The sequence below is a fragment of the Salmo salar genome, chromosome ssa18 (assembly GCF_905237065.1).
Source record: "Salmo salar chromosome ssa18, Ssal_v3.1, whole genome shotgun sequence".
Taxonomy (NCBI): domain Eukaryota; kingdom Metazoa; phylum Chordata; class Actinopteri; order Salmoniformes; family Salmonidae; genus Salmo; species Salmo salar.
In genome coordinates, this window is record NC_059459.1 from 12,386,027 (window position 1) to 12,405,441 (window position 19,415).

At 43.0% G+C, this 19,415-nt stretch overlaps 1 protein-coding gene across 1 annotated transcript in view; it reads right to left on the reverse strand.

Annotated features, from left to right (window-relative positions):
• Positions 1-139: 139 nt before the first annotated feature.
• The window catches only part of prkn (parkin RBR E3 ubiquitin protein ligase), a 90,984-nt gene continuing 71,708 nt past the window's right edge, over positions 140-19,415 (reverse strand). Inside the window, exons 8-12 of the mRNA XM_014154109.2 lie at positions 8,494-8,555; positions 7,089-7,238; positions 2,633-2,719; positions 2,179-2,296; positions 140-364 (exon numbers count right to left, since the gene is read on the reverse strand). Coding sequence (XP_014009584.2) covers positions 255-364; positions 2,179-2,296; positions 2,633-2,719; positions 7,089-7,238; positions 8,494-8,555 — 527 coding nt within the window. The 3' untranslated portion in view covers positions 140-254. The remainder of the gene's footprint in view (positions 365-2,178; positions 2,297-2,632; positions 2,720-7,088; positions 7,239-8,493; positions 8,556-19,415) is intronic.

A 19,415-nucleotide genomic window follows, 5' to 3' on the forward strand; every position in this document is an offset into this window, starting at 1 on the left:
CAATGGACACAGAGACAGCCTTTGACACAAGAAGGAAAAAAATGCTGTGTAAATCCACTATATTGTCCAGTTAAAGCCGGACAACCATTGTGCATTAATCTAATGTGACTGAAGGCAAATGAGGTCACTGCTTAAGAGATTGTGATAGGTCAGGGCACAGCTTTATTGAGTCTTTTAAACACATGATAGATTTTGTGTTCCAGTCCTAGGTACGTATTCCTGAGTGGCGGCAGGGCCTTTCTGAGGTCTCAGAGTCAGCCAAACCAGTGGTTGCCCATACACTCCCTGTTCCACTCCACACGACAAATCCAGCACCACTCAAACTTACACTGGGCACGGGGACACACCATGTGCATACAGCCACCTGGGAACACAGTATAAAAACACACAACTTTACAGACAGGCAAAAAGGAGAAGAGAAGACTAAGCTTGGGAAGAGGACAATGTATGAAAGGATGGCATTTGAAATCTATTATACAGTATTGTTCCCACTGCAGAGGGTGGTGTTAAGGGGTTGGAGAAATAAAGGGCATATGGAAAACAACGTAGATATAGAACACATACAGTACCAGTCAAAAGTTTTAGAACACCTTCTCATTCAAGGGGTTTTCTTTATTTTTACATTTTCTTTTTCATTGTAGAAAAGTTAAGACATCAAAACTATGAAATAACACATATGGAATCATATAGTAACCAAAAAGGTGTTACACAAATATATTTTATATTTGAGATTCTTCAAATAGCCACCCATTGCCTTGACGACAGCTTTGCACACTCTTGGCATTCTCTCAACCAGCTTCACCTGGAATGCTTTTCCAACAGTCTTGAAGGTGTTCCCAGATATGCTGAGCACTCGTTGGCTGCTTTTCCTTCACTCTGCGGTCCGACTCATCCAAAACCATCTCAATTTGGTTGAGGTCGGGGGATTGTGGAAGTCAGGTCGTCTGATGCAGCACTCCATCATTCTCCTATTTGGTCAAATAGCCCTTACACAGCCTGGTGGTGTGTTGGGTCATTGTCATGTTGAAAAACAAATGATAGTCCCACTAAGCACAAACCAGATGGGATGGCGTATCTCTACAGAATGCTGTGGTAGCCATGCTGGTTAAGTGTGCCTTTAATTCTAAATAAATCACAGACAGTGTCACCAGCAAAGCACCCCCACACCATTACACCTCCTCCTCCATGCTCTACGGTGGGAAATACACATGCGGAGATCATCCGTTCATCCACACCTCGTCTCACAAAGACATGGCGGTTGGAACCAAAAATCTCAATTTGGACTCCAGACCAAAGGACAAATTTCCACCGGTCTAATGTCCATTGCTCATGTTTCTTGGCCCAAGCAAGTCTCATCTTCTTATTGGTGTCCTTTAGTAGTGGTTTCTTTGCAGAAGTTTGATTATGAAGGCCTGATTCACCCAGTCTCCTCTGAACAGTTGATGTTGAGATGTGTCTCTTACTTGAACTCTGAAGCATTTATTTGAGCTGCAATTTCGGAGTCTCGTAACTCTGATGAACTTATCCTGTGCAGCAGAGGTAACTCTGTGTCTTCTATTCCTGTGGCGGTCCTCATGAGAGCCAGTTTCATCATAGCGCTTGATGGTTTTTGCGACTGCACTTGAAGAAACTTCTTAAAATGTTCCGGATTGACTGACCATCATGACTTAAAGTATGATGGACTGTTTGCTTATTTGAGCTGTTCTTGCCATGATATGGACTTGGTCTTTTACCAAATAGGGCTATCTTCTGTACCCCCCCCCCCCCTTGTCACAACACAACTGATTGGCTCAAACGCATTAAGAAGGAAAGAAATTCCACAATTTAGCTTTTAAGAATGCACACCTGTTAATTTAAATGAATTCCAGGTGACTACCTCATGAAGCTGGTTGAGAGAATGCCAATCATGTGCAAAGCTGGTTATTTGAAGAATCTCAAATATAAAATATATTTTGATTTGTTTAACACTTTTTTGGTTACTACATGATTCCATATGTGTTGTTTCATCATGTTGATGTCTTCACTATTATTCTACAATGTAGAAAATAGTAAAAATAAAGAAAAACCCTTGAATGAGTAGGTGTTCTAAAACTTTTGACCGGTAGTGTATGTATATATTGGAATAAGGATCAGAGAATGGATGGAGTGAGATGGAGGGATGGAGAAACAGTGCCTTACCACTCTTCTCCACTGGGACCTTGCAATGTGGACATGGACGGGTGGTCTCGTCTATAGTCTCCTGCGAGGCCTGCTCCCACCGAGCCTGAAGAGCTGCCTCCTCGTTCACTACATAACCCTGGGGCGGGAGGTCAAGGGAGAGAGTAAAGAGAGACCAGACCAGGGGTGAGAGACTGGGGGTTTATTTCTTGAGTGGATACAGTGAATGTTGTGCTTAAATTTGGTTGATTTAGGAATGCCATGTTGTGGCATGTTTTAAAACTCAAGTCATACATAAAACATATAATATCTCTAAATTAATCTTTACTCACAACTCTGAATTATGAACTGTTACAAGCCATTACAAGTACGTTTCAGTGTTCCCTCTTTAGATACTAATGCTGGTCATGTGGACTGTAGGAGGCAGCAGAGACAGTGTAACAGGGGGCAGGACACAGCTGATTGGCTCAGTTACCTGCAGGGCTCCTCCTGAGACAGGTGATGACCTCACATGACATTCGCCCTCATGGAACCCTTCCTTACAGTCACGGCAGAACACAAACTGCAAGAAGACACACAAAATGTTGCCTTAATAATATGATCCATTTAGTCACGCTGAAAACCTGAACTGGGGTGCTTCTTAATACTCTATAGTGGCTCCCTTTCCTTTCAGTGGACGCCAGCCATGAGTTTGCTTTCATCGGTATAGTTCCATCACAACACCGCAGATGAAGGAAAGGAGACGTGGAGATGAAGCCATTTTTTCTTTACTATTAAGACGCACCCCTGGTTTCAAGGCATTTAATGACTGGCTGCATCTTCTCCCACAGGTTGTATACAAGTTCCTAAGATAGACACCGGGTGGCGCCATCTCTATACGCTCCCCCACTAGGAGCCACCAAGCCTGCATGTGGAAGTAGGGAGCTGATATACACCGAATCCTTCCACAACAGGGATTAACTAGGAATCTAGAAGATGCTTTTGTATTTTTAGCTCGACTCCATCTTTTGAAGCGCAACAGTGATTTTGCACTTCATCAAAGGGGCTGGAGTTTTGAAGGAGAGGGGGCTTGTCGCTCTTTCTTTCTTTTATTATCTGCGGTTTTTAAGTGTGACTGATAGCAGCTCTCCTCTCAGGTCTGGGAGACAGACGCCTCTTTGTTTCCAAACTCCTGCATGGCGCCGCCTGTGATGAGACGAGGGGAGAAGAGGAGCGCTTCTGACAGGCGCTTTCTTCCTCCCCCTCCCTCGCTCTTTCCCACTCTTCCCTCAGATGAGCCTCCATCATCATCTTCGGCAGAAAACTCTGAACAGTCGCTTCATCAAACGCCCGTGGCGTATGCACCAAAGCTTGTCTGAGACACGAGGTGATGAGAAGTGAGGAGTCTCAGGACTCGTCACTACACTACACTGTAGCAAGGTGACCTGATTGTCTGTAAAGTCATTTTGAATGGTTTTCTGCAACATTCAACAGTAACTTGTCTTAAGTCTCACTTCAGCAGAAGCTTCGTATCACATGTTATAACAAACTCAAATTATAACTATATGACAGCAATAGCCTATGACAAGGGGTCTCTTTTCCACCTGATCAGGTCTCTTGGTCTGGAGAAAATCCTCACCTCTAAGTTTAAGTCATTTGTCTAGCCGAGTTGGGCTGGGGGCCGGGTGGGGCTAAGGTTTGCGGCTGGGTTGTGGGTTGGCCAGTGGGTGGGTTGCGTGGCTGGTACAGAGACAGAGCTGCCCAGTGGAGTGTGGAAGAGTCATGAGGGGTTGCAGCAGGGTTCCGGTGGCTGACAAACCCATTTCCCCTCGCCTCCCTTCACTGAGCAACACAACGGATCACAGCACCCCAGACAGCAGCCTCAGAGGGTAAACATACACACATGCACTGACACAAACACACTCACAAAAACTGACATAGCCTTTGTAAGTCAACTGAATGAAACATTAAGTGATGTGCAGCTCTGTGCTGTTGCTCAGTAGTGGGTGGATATCATATTGTAATGTAGATTCAGCACACTGCAGTGTCTGTCTCAGTACAGAATCATATGGCACATGTGAAGTTTTGAACTGAGGGTGACAGCAGCACTGGGAACTCTTCTAAATGAGAGTTTTCTAGTGAAGCTCTAAGAAGAGCTCTGTGAGAGAGCTTACTGATGAAGTGGCAAAGTTGTCCCCTTCTGCCCTCCCTGACACCCTTCCTTTCTCTCAATCTCTCGCTTCATCTCGCTCTCTCATATAAAGTGCATTCAGAAAGTATTCACACCCCTTGACATTTTCTACATTTTGTTGTGTTACAGCCTGAATTTCAAATAATTTAGATGTTTTTGTCACTGGTCACACAATACCCTATAATGTCAAAGTGGAATGATATTTGACATTTTTACAAATGAATGAAAAATAAAAACCTGAAATGTCTTGAGTTAATAAGTATTAAACCCCTTTGTTATGGCAAGCCTAAATAAGTTCAGGAGTAAAACGTTGCTTAACAAGTGACATAATAAGTTGCATGAACTCACTCTGTGTACAATAATGGCGTTTAAGATGATTTTTGTACCCCACACATACAATTATATTTAAGGTCTAGCAGTGCATTTTAAATACAGATTTAACCACAAAGACCAGGGAGGTTTTCCAATGCCTCACAAAGAAGGGCTCCAAACAGACATTGAATATCCCTCTGAGCATGGATGGTGTATCAATACACCCAGTCACTACAAAGATACAGGCGTCCAGAGTCCTTCCTAACTCAGTTGCCGGAGAGGAAGGAAACCACTCAGGGATTTCACCACGAGGCCAATGGTGACTTTAGAACAGTTACAGAGTTTAATGGCAGTGAGGAGAAAACTGAGGATGGATCAACATGTTAGTTACTCCACAAGAAGGAAGCCTGTACAGAATTAAAATATTCCAAAACATGCATCTTATTTTCAACAAGGCACTAAAGTAATACTGCAAAAAATGTGGCAAAGCAATTCACTTTTTGTCCTGAATACAAAGTGTTATGTTTGAGGCAAATCCAATACAACATATTACTGAATACCACACTACCTATTTTCAAGCATAGGGGTGGCTGCATCATGTTATTGGTATGCTTGTAATAATTTAAGGACTGGGGAGTGTTTCAGGATAAAAAATAAAGGGAATGGAGTTAAGCACAGGCAAAATCCTAGAGGAAAACCTGGTTCAGTCTGCTTTCCACCAGACACTGGGAGATTAATTCACCTTTCAGCAGGACAATAACTTAAAACACAAGCCCAAATCTACATTGGAGTTGCTCACCAAGAAGACAGCGAAAGTTCCTGAGTGGCAGAGTTACTGTTTTGACTTAAATCTGCTTAAAAATGTATGGCAAGACCTTAAAATGGTTGTCCAGCTTTGATTAAACAACCAATTTGACAGTGCTTGAATCATTTAAAAAAGAATAACGGGCAAATGTTTCACAATCCAGGTGTGGAAAACTAAGACTCAGAGACCCAGAAAGACTCACATCTGTAATCGCTGCTAAAGTTGATTCTAACATGAATTGATTCAGGGGGTTGAATACTTACCTAATCAAGATATATTAGTGTTTAATTTTTTACATTTCATACAAATGTTAGATTTTTTCTTCCATTATAATATTTTGTGTAGATCGTTGACAGAAAAATGACAATTACATCCATTTTTAAACCACTTTGTAACACAACAAAATGTGGAAAAGGTCCAGGGGTATGAATACTTTCTGAAGGCACTGTCAGAAGAAAGAGTCTCTGACTCTCACATCACTCAAGACACAAAACAAAGATACTCTCTTGCTGTACATCTGCTAACTAAAAATCACACAGACACACACATTGGAGTACCAAAGACAGAGGAATATTTCACCATCCTCTGTTTAACACAGACAGACACACACTATACGAACACCCACACACACCCTGTAGTTCTCCCTATCCAACTCTACAGCCCTCCTCCCATGTCTGCGTTCGGATTCAGTGCCAGGGCTCATTTAACCTCGTCCCCAGGCTAATTACAACCGAGAGCCGGCTGGTGGACGAGACTAGGACCTGCATGGTCCACAGAGATAAAATGTCTTAATGCATGTTTACAGGTCTCCTCTGCTGACCAATGTCTATTGTACCCTGCGGCTGCAGCCGGGTCCGCCAGGGCCCATCTGAGCTGTACGTCGTACCGGAGCTGCAGCAAGGGGCTCCTAAAGCCAGCTCACAAACACTAGCAGGGAGGACATGAAAAAGACAGGGAGGCGGGCAATATTGATTTCTGTATGTGGAGTCTTTAAGAGAAGCCAGCTCACCAGTATCCTAAGGCCTTGAGCACCCCCCCCACCCCAATGAGAACTGCATCTGGGGGAGTGTTAAAGTGATAGGACCCTTGTCTTAAAGTAGCAGCCTGACACTTATAAAGGCTTTATCTGCTTCCCACAGACCTCTGGGTGGACTGGAACGAACGTGCACACACACCACCACCACCCTCTCAATGTCACCTGGGATCTTATGGCTACACACACATACTTGCATGTATTCCCTCGCTCTCTCTCGCTCTCTCTCGCTCTCTCATTATTTCGCTCTCTCTCTCGATATTTCTTTCTCTCTCTCTCGCTATTTCTTCCCCTCTCTCTTTCTCGCTATTTCTTCTTCTCTCTCGCTATTTCTTCCTCTCTAAGCCAGGCTGCTGTTAGTGGAGACAGATAGATGGAGAGATTGAGATAGAGAGCGAGATACTGTAGGTGACAGACGACACCCTGTAGCGAGCCCAATTCTGCTCCCCTGTGATGAAGATGGCGGTGTTTGCAAACATGCAATCATTCAGAACTAATGTACACTTTCTCCTAATCTTTAAAATCGGGTGGCTAATTAGAGAGCGGCATGTAAATGGTTTTACGATGACATCTTTTCACGTGTCGTGTGCTTGCGCGTATGCATGTCTCACCCCGCATCCCAAACCGTTGCTGAGCAGACATTGGATCATCCTCTTGTCCTCCTCAGGCAGCAGGCCTGCGCCACATCCAGGGGCTGGACACAACACCCCTCCCATCTGGAGGAGACACTCCTCGGCTGCATACTGCTGGTACCGCTCGTACTGATATACACACACACACAGAGAGATTCATTCATTCCATTATCCATTTTTTGATGGATATGAAGTATATGAATTTCCGCTTTGACAATATGGTACTTCATGTCTTTAAGCATCATTTTATTGAAATTTATTGAGAGAGAGAGAGAGAGAGAGAGAGAGAGAGAAAAAGGCAGAGCAAAAGAGATGTGCACTCATGCATATGCACACACACACACACACACACACACACACACACACACACACACACACACACACACACACACACACACACACACACACACACACACACACACACACAGCATTATGACCAGACACATAGTCATGCTAATTGTGTCTCTGTGACAAAGGCTAATTGATGCATGCCTCAATCATACATCTGCATAAAGGCCCAGCTCAGAAGGGGCTTTTAACCATTCGGTTCACATCACTTATGCTTTCAGAATGGCACGTTTCACTGCGCAATGGAACCACAGGGCAAGCTTAGAGTTGGCTAAGCATTCATACTCAGAATTCAAAGCCCCACCAATAACTCACTCATGCAATGGGAGCATTGTTTCATCACTTCATTATGTTTATTATTGCAAATGTGCTAATCTTATGTCGGAGTAAATTGAAATAATGTTGAAGAGAGTATGTTTGCCTGAAGAGTCTCAGGAGTGAACAATGGGGTATGGGGTCCTTATTGTTTATCATTTTCCTTATTAGTAAGCTACTTCAAAATGACACTATTTTACAGTGGAAGTATAGAAGTGTTGAAGATAAGGAGGAGTATAGGGCCCTCAAATTCAAAGCCAGTTCCACTGCTTTCCACTACCTTGTAGGGTAAGATTTTAATACCCCTGGCAGAGGGGGTGAATGAAGAGTATTGAGTGGTAGAGTAGAGAATCAGACACTCCATCTTAAAACTAACTCTTCCTGGCTGAGGTGCTGCGAGATGGACGGAGAGAGAGAGAGAGAGAGATGTTGTTCATTTGGGACGGATGTCAGGCTAGTTGAAGGGCGGGCTGGTAGCTCAGTTTGTAGAGCATGGAGCTTGCAACACCAGGATAGTGGCATACACTGTATTATAGCAGCAGATGAGACAATTAAAGCCCTGTTAGATGTGACAGAGAGACCAGGAGCATGTTTCCCATGTGACCCGAGTGAGACAGGAGGGCTGAGGTTGAGGCTGGGTGGAGATGCTAGTTTCCCTCTAGATAGGATAGACAGGAGTTTGGCTGGGGTTGTTTGTTTGGGTACACTGTTCAGGACTCACCTGTTCATCACCTAGGGCCCGGAAGTGATGCAACTCCGTTATGAGAGAGTCTGGGCAGCCAGCTAGAGATAGAAAAAGAGGGAGAAAATAGAGGTGGAGAAAATTGGTAAGGAGAGGGAAAGAAAAAGAGGAGAGGGAAAGAGAGAGATTGATCATCGTCAACGAGCGAAATGAACACGGCCATTTGTGCACAACACGCAAACACCCACACACTCATTGGAAAAAGACGCACTGTTATATACTCCTCATCCAGCACAGGTCAACCGCGAGAGACAAGGCCCCTCATCCCAGCCCAGAAGTTCCCATGAGGAGCAGAGTAGTAGAACATCAATGGGGATGTTGTGTCATAACGGTCCTCCGTCTAGCTGACAGGATCACCTCAAAACAGAGAGCCGAGGCTCACCTTTAAATCTACATAGGATAATCCCACGAGGCAAACGGCCCAACGCATGTGTGTGTGTTTGCTTGTGTGCGTGACACATCAGACGTGTGGGGTCTTTTTGGTCATCATTTAAGGTTAGAATTAGACATAAGGTTAGCAGTGTGGTTAAGGTTAGGGTTAAGGTTAGGTTTAAAAGCAGATTTTAAGAAGGGAAATTGCAGAAATAGGCAGGGTTTAGCCATAGTTCTGACTTTTTGGCTGTGGTAACTAGTGACAACCCTAGGTCAGCCGCCAACTCTCCGCCCTGTGTTGTCTCTGTGCCAGACTCCTGCCCAGAGGATGGAAGATGGATGGCGTCCCTCTCCCTCTATATCCCCTGATGATAGCAGTGGCCTCTCTCTGTGATGTATCTGCGCACTCACACCACTGTCAGCGAAATACTGCTGCCTATTTATGGCTGAGGCCAGTCCAAGCTGTGTGGTGGTCTCAACCCCAGGCTAGGCCAAGCAAGTTTCTCAGCCAAAGCTGGGCATTGCAGCTGATGGACTGTGACACAGAGTGAGTCTGAATCTGCTACGTGTGTGTGTGTGTGTGTGTGTGTGTGTGTGTGTGTGTGTGTAGCTGTGATTTTCACTCCATTCCCTCAATGTTGATTCCCTTCAGTACAGTGAAGTGACTGCATTCCGGACCTCTGGAGTGACCATCAGTGCTGCAGGAAAATTCCCATTTTACAAGGAGGTGATTCTCTGAGGATGAGTGATCAGCTCAATCTCATCTCTGGGGTCAGATGTGTTTTAGTGGTATGGTTATTGAGATGAATTCATGTATTTCCCTTTCCTGTCAAAGGCATACAAAATCCCCAAGCCAACGACCCCATAGGTGGACAAGAAATCAAGACAAGCCCCTTGGCAAACAAGCGGCTCGTATAACACTAACTCTAAAAAGACTTGAACTTAACCTAGCCCAGGTCTGGGGACCCTAAGGACAGAGTAAGTACTAGGTCCATAGGAAACCTGTGTCCAACCTCCAACTGTCCACGTTTCTTTGTATAGAGCCTGTCTGTGAGTAGCAGAACAAGTCAGACAATCTCCTGCATAGACACCGTTAGCTGTAGCTTGAGCCCTGTAGGCTCCAGCATGCTAATGTCGCTAATCTCTCCTGGGGTCTCCTACGCCACAGCGCCGCCGCCACAGTCTCACTGTTCTTATGCAAATCCCTCCGACAAACGCTAATCACGCAGCCCGAGCTGGGAGGGACGTTCCGATGGGGAGAATGTGAAAAAGAAGAAGACAGAAAAAACACAAGACACTGACTTTTGTCTGAACATAATTAAAGATACAGACAGCCGGCGATAGGGACAGAGTGACATGACGTTGCCATGGTGATGTGGTGACAGAGGAGCAGCCCTTGCAGATAGAAAGCGAGTGACAGAGAGAGGCCGAGTGACAGAGATTGACAGACAAAGTCAGACAGACACAGATAATAAAGGGAACAGAGGAACAGCCATGAGAGAGAGAGAGAGAGAGAGAGAGAGAGAGAGAGAGAAATGGAAAGAGGAAGTGTGGGGGATAGACAGATAGGGAGGGATTCTCTAAGTAACGTCTCTCAGAACAGAAGACATACGAGTAACTAAAGTTTGAGGTCACAGGTCAAACAAAGGATTCTACACCCGGGGTACGTTCAGTACGACAGAACGGTGTTAAACGTTTAATTCAAAGGAAATTGTACTGTACAACCATTTCAAGTACGGCATGATTATGGTGGCGCAGAGGACCATCGTGTATGGTGTGCTGCATGAGTTTTGCAATTTAAAAATGGTCAAACTCAAATTGATCAGGCCACACCACACCCATCAAACGGGAGCAGATGTATTTCATAATAAGAATGCTGCGCACCGTTTTGGGGAATTGTGTCGTTTAGTACAAACAGTCACACAAACGTAGTAAACGTTGAACCGAACTGAACGCACCCCCGGATTAATGTTGTGCCATTTCCCATCACTCTGCTGCTCATCCGAAAGGACAACCAGTTAAAAAGGAGTTCAACTTCTCTCAGTGTCAAATCAATTCACTCAGTTCTTCCTTAATGACTGTTATTTAGCCGCCGTGCTTGATAGTTTATTGATCCCTTCATAACAGTGAGTAAAATTGCCTTAAGACAACCGTTTTAAACTTGCGCGACTGAAGGGGAAAGACGGGAGTCTGAGGATGTGGAGGGGCTGGAATGGTCGGTTATCATCTGTACATGATGATGGTGTACCATCTCTAGCAGTAAAGCAGAAAGCTTCAAAAGTATTGGGACAGTGACAATTTTTGTTTTATTTTGGCTCTGCACTCCAACACTTTGGATTTGAAATGATACAATGACTATGAAGTTAAAGTGCAGACCGTCAGCTTTAATTTGAGGGTATTTCAATCCATATTGGGTGAACCGTTTAGAAATTACAGTACTTTAGTAAATAGTCCCCACATTTTAGAGGACCAAAAGCATTGAGACACTTATGTGTATTAAAGTAGTCAAAAGTGTAGTATTCGGTCAAATATTCCTAGCACCCAATGATTACATCACCTTTTTGACTCCACAGACTTGTTGGATGCATTTGCTGTTTGTTTTGGTTGTGTTTCAGATTATTTTCTGCCCAACAGAAATGAATGGTAAATAATGTATTGAGTCACTTTTATTGTAAATAAGAATGTTTCTAAACACTTCTACATTAATGTGGATGCTACCCGAATCATGAATAATGATGAGTGAGAATGTTAGACGCATAAATACACTATAAATATACAAAAGTATGTGGACACCCCTTCAAATTTGTAGATTCGGCTATTTCACCCACACCCTTTGCCGACAGGTGTATAAAATTGAGCACACAGCCATGCAATCGCCATAGATAAACATTGGCAGTAGAATGGCCTTACTGAAGAGCTCAGTGACTTTCAACATGGCACCGTCATAGGATGCCACCTTTCCAAGAAGTCAGTTGGTCAAATTTCTACCCTGTAAGTGCTGTTATTGTGAAGTAGAAATGTCTAGGGACAACAACGGCTCAGCCGCGAAGTGGTAGGCTACACAAAAACACAGAACGGGACCACCGACTGCTGAAGCGATAGTCTGTCCTCGGTTGCAACACTCACTACCAAGTTCCAAACTGCCTCTGAAAGCAACGTCAGCACAATAACTGTTAGTCAGGAGCTTCATGAAATGGGTTTCCATGGCCGAGCAGCTGTACACAAGCCTAAGATCACTATGTGCAATGCCAAACGTTGGCTGGAGTGGTGTAACGCTCGCTGCCACTGGACTCTGGAGCAGTGGAAACTTTGGAGTGATGAATCACGCTTCACCATCTGGCAGTCCAACTGATGAATCTGGGTTTGGCGGATGCCAGTAGAACACTGTCTGCCCCAATGCATAGTGCCAACTGTAAAGTTTGGTGGAGGAGGAATAAGGATCTGGGTCTGTTTTTCATAGGTCGGGCTAGGCCCCTTAGTTCCAGTGAAGGGAAATCTTAATGCTACAGCAAACAATGACATTCTAGACTTTGTGGCAACAGTTTGGGGAAGGCCCTTTCCTGTTTCAGCATGACAATATCCCCCTGTACAAAGCAGGGTCCATACAGAAATGGTTTGTTGAGATCGGTGTGAAAGAACTTGACTGGCCTGCACAGAGCCCTGACCTCAACCCCATTGAACACCTTTGGGATGAATTGGAATGCTGACTGCGAGCCAGGCCTAATCACCCAACATCAGTGCCCGACCTCACTAATGCTCGTGGCTGAATGGAAGTCCCCGCAGCAATTCTCCAAAATCTGATTGGGTACATTGCCCTGTGTAGGGGGACGTTAAATGGGTGTCCTGACTCTGTGGTACTAAAAAGATCCCATGGCATTATAAGAGCAGGGGGTGTCATCTCCCAGTGTCTGGTGGAAAGCAGACAACCAGGTTTTCCTCTAGGATGTTGCCTGTGCTTAGCTCCATTCCCTTTATCTTTATCCTGAAAAACTCCCCAGTCCTTAATGATTACAAGCATACCCATAAAATGATGCAGCCACCACTATGCTTGAAAAGCATGAAAATATGGAGAGTGGTACTCAGTAACGTGTTGAATTGGATTTGTCAAAAACATACTGTTACACATATTCAGGACAAAAAGCTAATTGCTTTGCCACATTTTTTTCAGTATTATTTTAGTGCCTTGTTGCAAAGGATGCATATTCTGTACAGGCTTCCTTCTGTTCATGCTGTCAATTATGTTAGTACTGTGGAGTAACTACAATGTTGTTGATCCATCCTCAGTTTTCTTCTATCACAGCCATTAAACTCTGTAACTGTTCTAAAGTCACCATTGGCCTCATGGTGAAATCTCTGGGCAGATTCCTTCCTCTCCAGAAACCTCTCTAGCAACTGAGGATGCCTGAATCTTTGTCGTGACTAGGTGCATTGATACACTATCCTAAGTGTAATGAATAACTTCACCATGCTCAAAGGGATACTGTTTTCACCCATCTACCAATATCTGCCCTTCTTTGCAAGGCATTGGCAAACCTCCCTGGTCTTTGTGGTTGAAATTCACTGCTTGACTGAGGGACCTTACAGATAATTGCATGTGTGGGGTACAGAGATGAGGTAGTCATTCAAAATTCATGTTAAACACTTATGCACACAGAGTGAATCCATGCAAACTTATGTGATTTGTTAAACACATTTTTACTGCTGAACTTATTTAGGCATGTCATAACAAAGGGGTTGAATACTTATTGACTCAAGACAATTCAGCTTAAAAACAATACATAATTCCATTTTGACATTATGGGGTATTGTGAGTAGGCCAGTGACCCCAAAAAATCTAAATTTAGTCAATTTTAAATTCAGGCTGTAACACAACAAAATGTAGAAGAAGTCAAGGGGTGTGAATACCCTCTGAAGGCACTGTAACTGTACTGATACAATGGAGAGTATGTGAGCGGAACTGGAGCGGAGCGATCCCAATTTGACTGGAACACAGAGCGAGATTCCCCGAAGGATGGAGCGTCCGACTTCTCACCCGCTCCAATTTTGCTCCAGTAGCGCTCACTTCACGAGCTCAGGGCAAGCCCGGGTCAGCATACATTTGTAGTCTACTTGTTTGCTACTATAGCCCCTTGCTTTTACTACAGTCACAGAGTTCTCCAAATATTTTCAGAAAGAAACTGATAAAACACACTAAATCAAGGTGACTTACAAAGATGAGGACCAAGAGCAAGAGCGCTAGTGTGGTGATGTAATGTCCACAACTAAAGAATCATTGTGGAATCTGAAAAGACACATATCCCTAAAGCCTGATGGTGTACTTACTATGTGCACATGCTAAAAGAAAGGAAAGAGGTGGGTAGATAACCAAGTGTGTCTTTGTAGCAAAGAATTTATAAACTAAAAATCATATCTCTTAAACGTTTCGTTCATTTCTGTTTTATTATCTATACAATAGGCCATACTTGATTTTGTCCCAATAGGCCTGGCATATTCCCACGTTCAAGGAGCTTTCTTTTTTGCCTAAAAACCTTTAGGCCTACATGTATGTATGTATGTATGTATGTATAAAAAATACAAAAGAAACTCTGCATCTCTGCCCAGCCTGGTAAGAGTGGCAAAAAGGGTGTTTATCATCCCCAGTGGCTCTGCAAGTGACGAGAGGATATTCTCAGCTGCAGGCCGGCTCTCCAGGCATCATCGCATGAGCCTGAAGCCACACACTGGCCAAACAGTGTGAATGAATTCAAAGGCACTAAGTCATTTTTTGTTTACTTTGCATTTAATCCCAAGTAAGTCACAGCCTATATGTGCTATTTATAGACAATATCTATTTATATACAACAAAATGTTGTTTAAATGCTGAGCGCTTTATGTCCTTACCAGCCCATTGTGTCACACTCTCAAATGCTTCACAATGTATTTCTTTGTAGGCTATAGCCTTGAAATAATATAGCCTAAATTGTTCATTTTTGTTCCTTCTTAGGCTCCCGGTCTGGCTCCTGACTTATTTAGAGTGTTATATGCTGTTTAATATGACATGTATCCTATCTGAAATGATGTGTGCTTCTTACATTTACATTTTCATGTTTATTCAAATACTTTTAATTCAAATCCATATGGTTTACTTCAAAACCAAATGGTAGGTCCAGGTAGTCACAAAAAATTAAATTGTGATTTTAATGAACAGAGCAAATTTGGAGTGGCAGTTTTTTTGTTCCTGTGAGCGTGGAGCGTTTTTTAGCGGAGCGGTTGGAAGAAAGGACATGGAGCGCCGAAGCGGTGGGCAAACACAGGTCCTTGAGCAAGGAGGGGGATTTCCAACAGCGCAACTCATCTCACATGCTCTGATGCAGCGCAATTCTGTTTTTTTGTGAATATAAGTCTATTGATCTGGCATCAGTTAATCACTCTAACATCAGCAGAGGGTAGTACCAATCCATTTCTATAGCGACATCTAGTACAGCACAGGTGTCTTGCTATTTACTATGCACGGGCCGATGCCGACGTCTTTTGGGCTGTCTTAAAGAAATATATATATCTTTGGTGCAGTCCAGACCGGCCTTGATGTTGAGTTTTGGTCCGGTCCGCACCAAATCTGAACCAATCATGCATGCCTATGTTTGGTTCAGATTTGGTATGGTCCCGACCGGCCTTGATTTCAACATCCACAAACATCTGGACCGGCCTTGATTTCAACGTCCACAAACATCTGGACCGGCCTTGATTTGACCCAAACATAGACATCTAGTATTCTTTCAGATTTGGTCCAGTTTGGAGACAGCAAAGCACACCACAGTACAGTTCAGCACAGCAGAGTACAGTACATTACAGTAAAGAATAGTCTATAATACAGTACAGTTCAGTACAGCACAGTAGATTACAGTATAATGTACTGTTTAGTAGAGACGGGCAATATGGAAAAGAAAGTGCACATTGCGATATATTTTTTGCTATAAATATTAATCTGTGATAAATCATTTTGGGGGGGAGGCAATAAAGCTGGCGATATGGAAAAAATAAAGTAATATCGTGATAAATGTAATACTACAATATGGACACACCTACTAATTCAAGGGTTTTTCTTTATTTTTTACATTGTAGAATAATAGTGAAGACATCAAAACTATGAAATAACACATGAATCATGTAAACCAAAAAAAAGTGTTAACAAATCAAAATATATTTTAGATTTGATATTCTTCAAAGTAGACACCCTTTTCCTTGATGACAGCTTTACACACTCGTGGCATTCTCTCATTTAGCTTCATGAGGTAAAATAGCCCTTACACAGCCTGGAGGTGTGTTTTGGGGCATTGTCCCACTAATGATAGTCCCACTAAGCGCATTGCTGCAGAATGCTGTGGTAGCCACGCTGGTTAAGTGTGCCATTGTAGAAAATAGTAAAGGCAAAGAAAAACCCTGGAATGATTTTTTTCCAGTGCCAAGTAAACACAACTGAGATGGTAGCCTGTGATAAAAAATTAAGCTATTTCATCTAACATATCCAGAAAATGCATGACCGATATTTTGATGTGCAACCTGTCAAAATGCACATTTTTGTGCATATTGGCTATATTATTTGCATCCTGAGGAAGTAGGATCTCAAAACACTGAGCTGGATTGCTAACTCTAAATATTATATTATTTCTATATAGCTATGTTGGCTAAAACGATTAATCTATCAGAAAATAGGCTAATGTTCTACAAAAATCTTCCAACGCTAGGCCAGTTCAAAATCAAATAAAAAAAGTGTATTGGTCGCATACACAGTTTAGCGGATGTTATAGCGGGTGCAGCGAAATGATTACGCTACTTGTCCTAGCAATGCAGTGTCCTAGCAATGCAGTCAAACAAGTAGACAAAAAGTACACAAATCCAATTAACAACCCAAATAGCACTGTAACAGTAATCAAAATGTAATCTATAGGTATGTACTCCAGAATTATTTACACAAGATATACTAAGAATGATATGTACAGCAGTAGATGAAGCAATAGTATTCAGACCCCTTGATATTTTCAACATTTTGTTACGTTACAGCCTTATTCTAAAATTGATTAAATTGTTTTTTCCCCCCTCATCAATCTACACACAATACCCCATAATGAAGAAGCAAAAACAGGTTTTTAGAAATGTTTGCACATTTATGAGAAAAAGAAAATATCAAATATACATATATATTCAGACCCTTTAATTAGTACTTTGTTGGAGCACCTTTGGCAGTGATTACAGCATCGAGTCTTCTTGGGTATGCCACTACAAGCTTGGCACACCAGTATTTGGGGAGTTTTTCCCATTTTTCTCTGCAGATCCTCTCAAGCTCTGTCAGGTTGGATGGTTGGATGGGGAGCGCCACTGCACAGCTATTTTCAGGTCTCTCCAGAGATGTTCAAATTGGGTTCAAGTCCGGGCTCTGGCTGGGCCACTCAAGGACATTCAGAGACTTGTCCCAAAGCCACTCCTGTATTGTCTTGACTGTGTGCTTAGGGTCGTTGTCCTGTTGGAAGGTGTACCTTCAACACAGTCTGAGGTCCTGAGTGCTCTGGAGCAGGTTTTCATCATGGATCTCTCTGTACTTTGCTCCGTTCATCTTTCCCTCGATCTTGACTAGTCTCCCAGTTCCTGCCACTGAAAAACATCCCACAGCATGATGCTGCCACCACCATGCTTCACCATAGGGATGGTGCCAGGTTCCCTTCAGAGGTGATGCTTGGCATTCCGGCCAAAGAGTTCAATCTTGGTTTGATCTGACCAGAGAATCTTGTTTCTCATGGTCTGAGAGTCTTTTGGTGTCTTTTAGCAAACTCCAAGCGGGCGGTCATATGCCTTTTAGTGAGGAGTGGCTTCCGTCTGGCCATTCTACCATAAAGGCCTGATTGGTGGAGTGCTGCAGAGATGGTTGTCCTTCTGGAAGGTTCTCCCATCTCCACAGACGAACTCTGGAGCTCTGTCAGAGTGACAATCGGGCTCTTGGTCACCTCCCTGACCAAGGCCCTCCTCCCCCGATTGCTCAGTTTGGCCAGGCGGCCAGCTGTAGGAAGAGTCTTGGTCTTTCATTTCACAAGGAAAACCAAGGGGTTCTTTTTGGGTTAGAATTAGGGTAAGTGGTTAGGTTTAGGTTAAAGGTTAGGGAAATTGGATTTTGAAAGGAAATTTTAGGTCCCCACGAGGATAGAAGAACATAATGTGTGTGTGTGTGTGTAAGTAGAACAAACATCTTGACTCACACTACTTGTAGAGAAACACCAATGACATCCTTCTCTCTTTCATGTTGTCGAAACAGTCTGACTCTGTCATACAGTACACGCTTGTAGTTGTTGTTATCCTAGGCTACCTGGCTAAAATGCTTCATCGCTAGCCTAACTTCCTTTCAAAGGCAACAATGCGCCAGGCCAGCGAGTTAACATTAGTCAACTACATCTAGCTACATGTTGGACTTCCATCCTCTCAGGCCAGGGGCACAACAATGTATGAATAAATGGTTGGATCAGAATCGCCTTCAAAATCATTGGGCAGTACAAAGAATTAAGTAAAACCACAAGTCCAAATCCCTATCTCCATCCATGGCAAATTTAGGAAAGGGATGATTTTACCTAGCTAGCTACCGGAGGACAACGACATGAAACAATTCAAAACTCTTTTTGTTCATAATGTCTTGTACACCTAGAGTAAGCGCATGTGACAGATAGGAGCAATAATACATATTCTATGTTGGAATCTTCTGTTGGCTCCTCTTTGCGATATTAAATGGATAAAGAATATTATTGGGATATAAAGCTTACTTCATTGAGAATGTTGTACAGTGCCTTCAGAAAGCATTCACACCCCATTACTTTTTCCACATTTTGTTGTGTTACAGCCTGAGTTTTTTGTCACTGGCCTTTATGTTTTTAGAAATGTTAAAAAATTATTTTAAAAAAAAGAAAAGCTGAAATCTTTAGTCAATAAGTATTAAACCCCTTTGTTATGGCAAGCCTAAATAACTTCAGGAGTAAAATGTTGCTTAACAAGTCACATAATAAGTTGCATGGACTCACTATGTGCAATAATAGTGTAACATAAATTTGAATGACTACCTCATCTCCGTACCCCACACATACAATTACTTATAAAGGTCATTCAGTCAAGCAGTTCATTTCTATCACAGATTCAACCACAAAGACCAGGGAGGTTTTCCAATATGTCGCAAAGAAGGGCACCTATTGGTAGATGGGTAAGGATAAAAAAATAAAACATTAAATATCTCTCTGAGCATGGTGAAGTTATTAATTACACTTTAGATGGTGTATCAATACACCCAGTCACTACAACGATACAGACATCCTTCCTAACTCAGTTGCCAGAGAGGAAGGAAACCGCTCAGGGATTTCGTAATGAGGCCAATGGTGACTTTAAAACAGTTAAAGAATTTAATGGCAGTGATAGGAGAAAACAGAGGATGGATCAACAACATTGTATATACTCTACAATCCTAACCTAACTGACAGAGTGAAAAGAATGAAGCATGTGCAGAAAATACATCCTTTTTG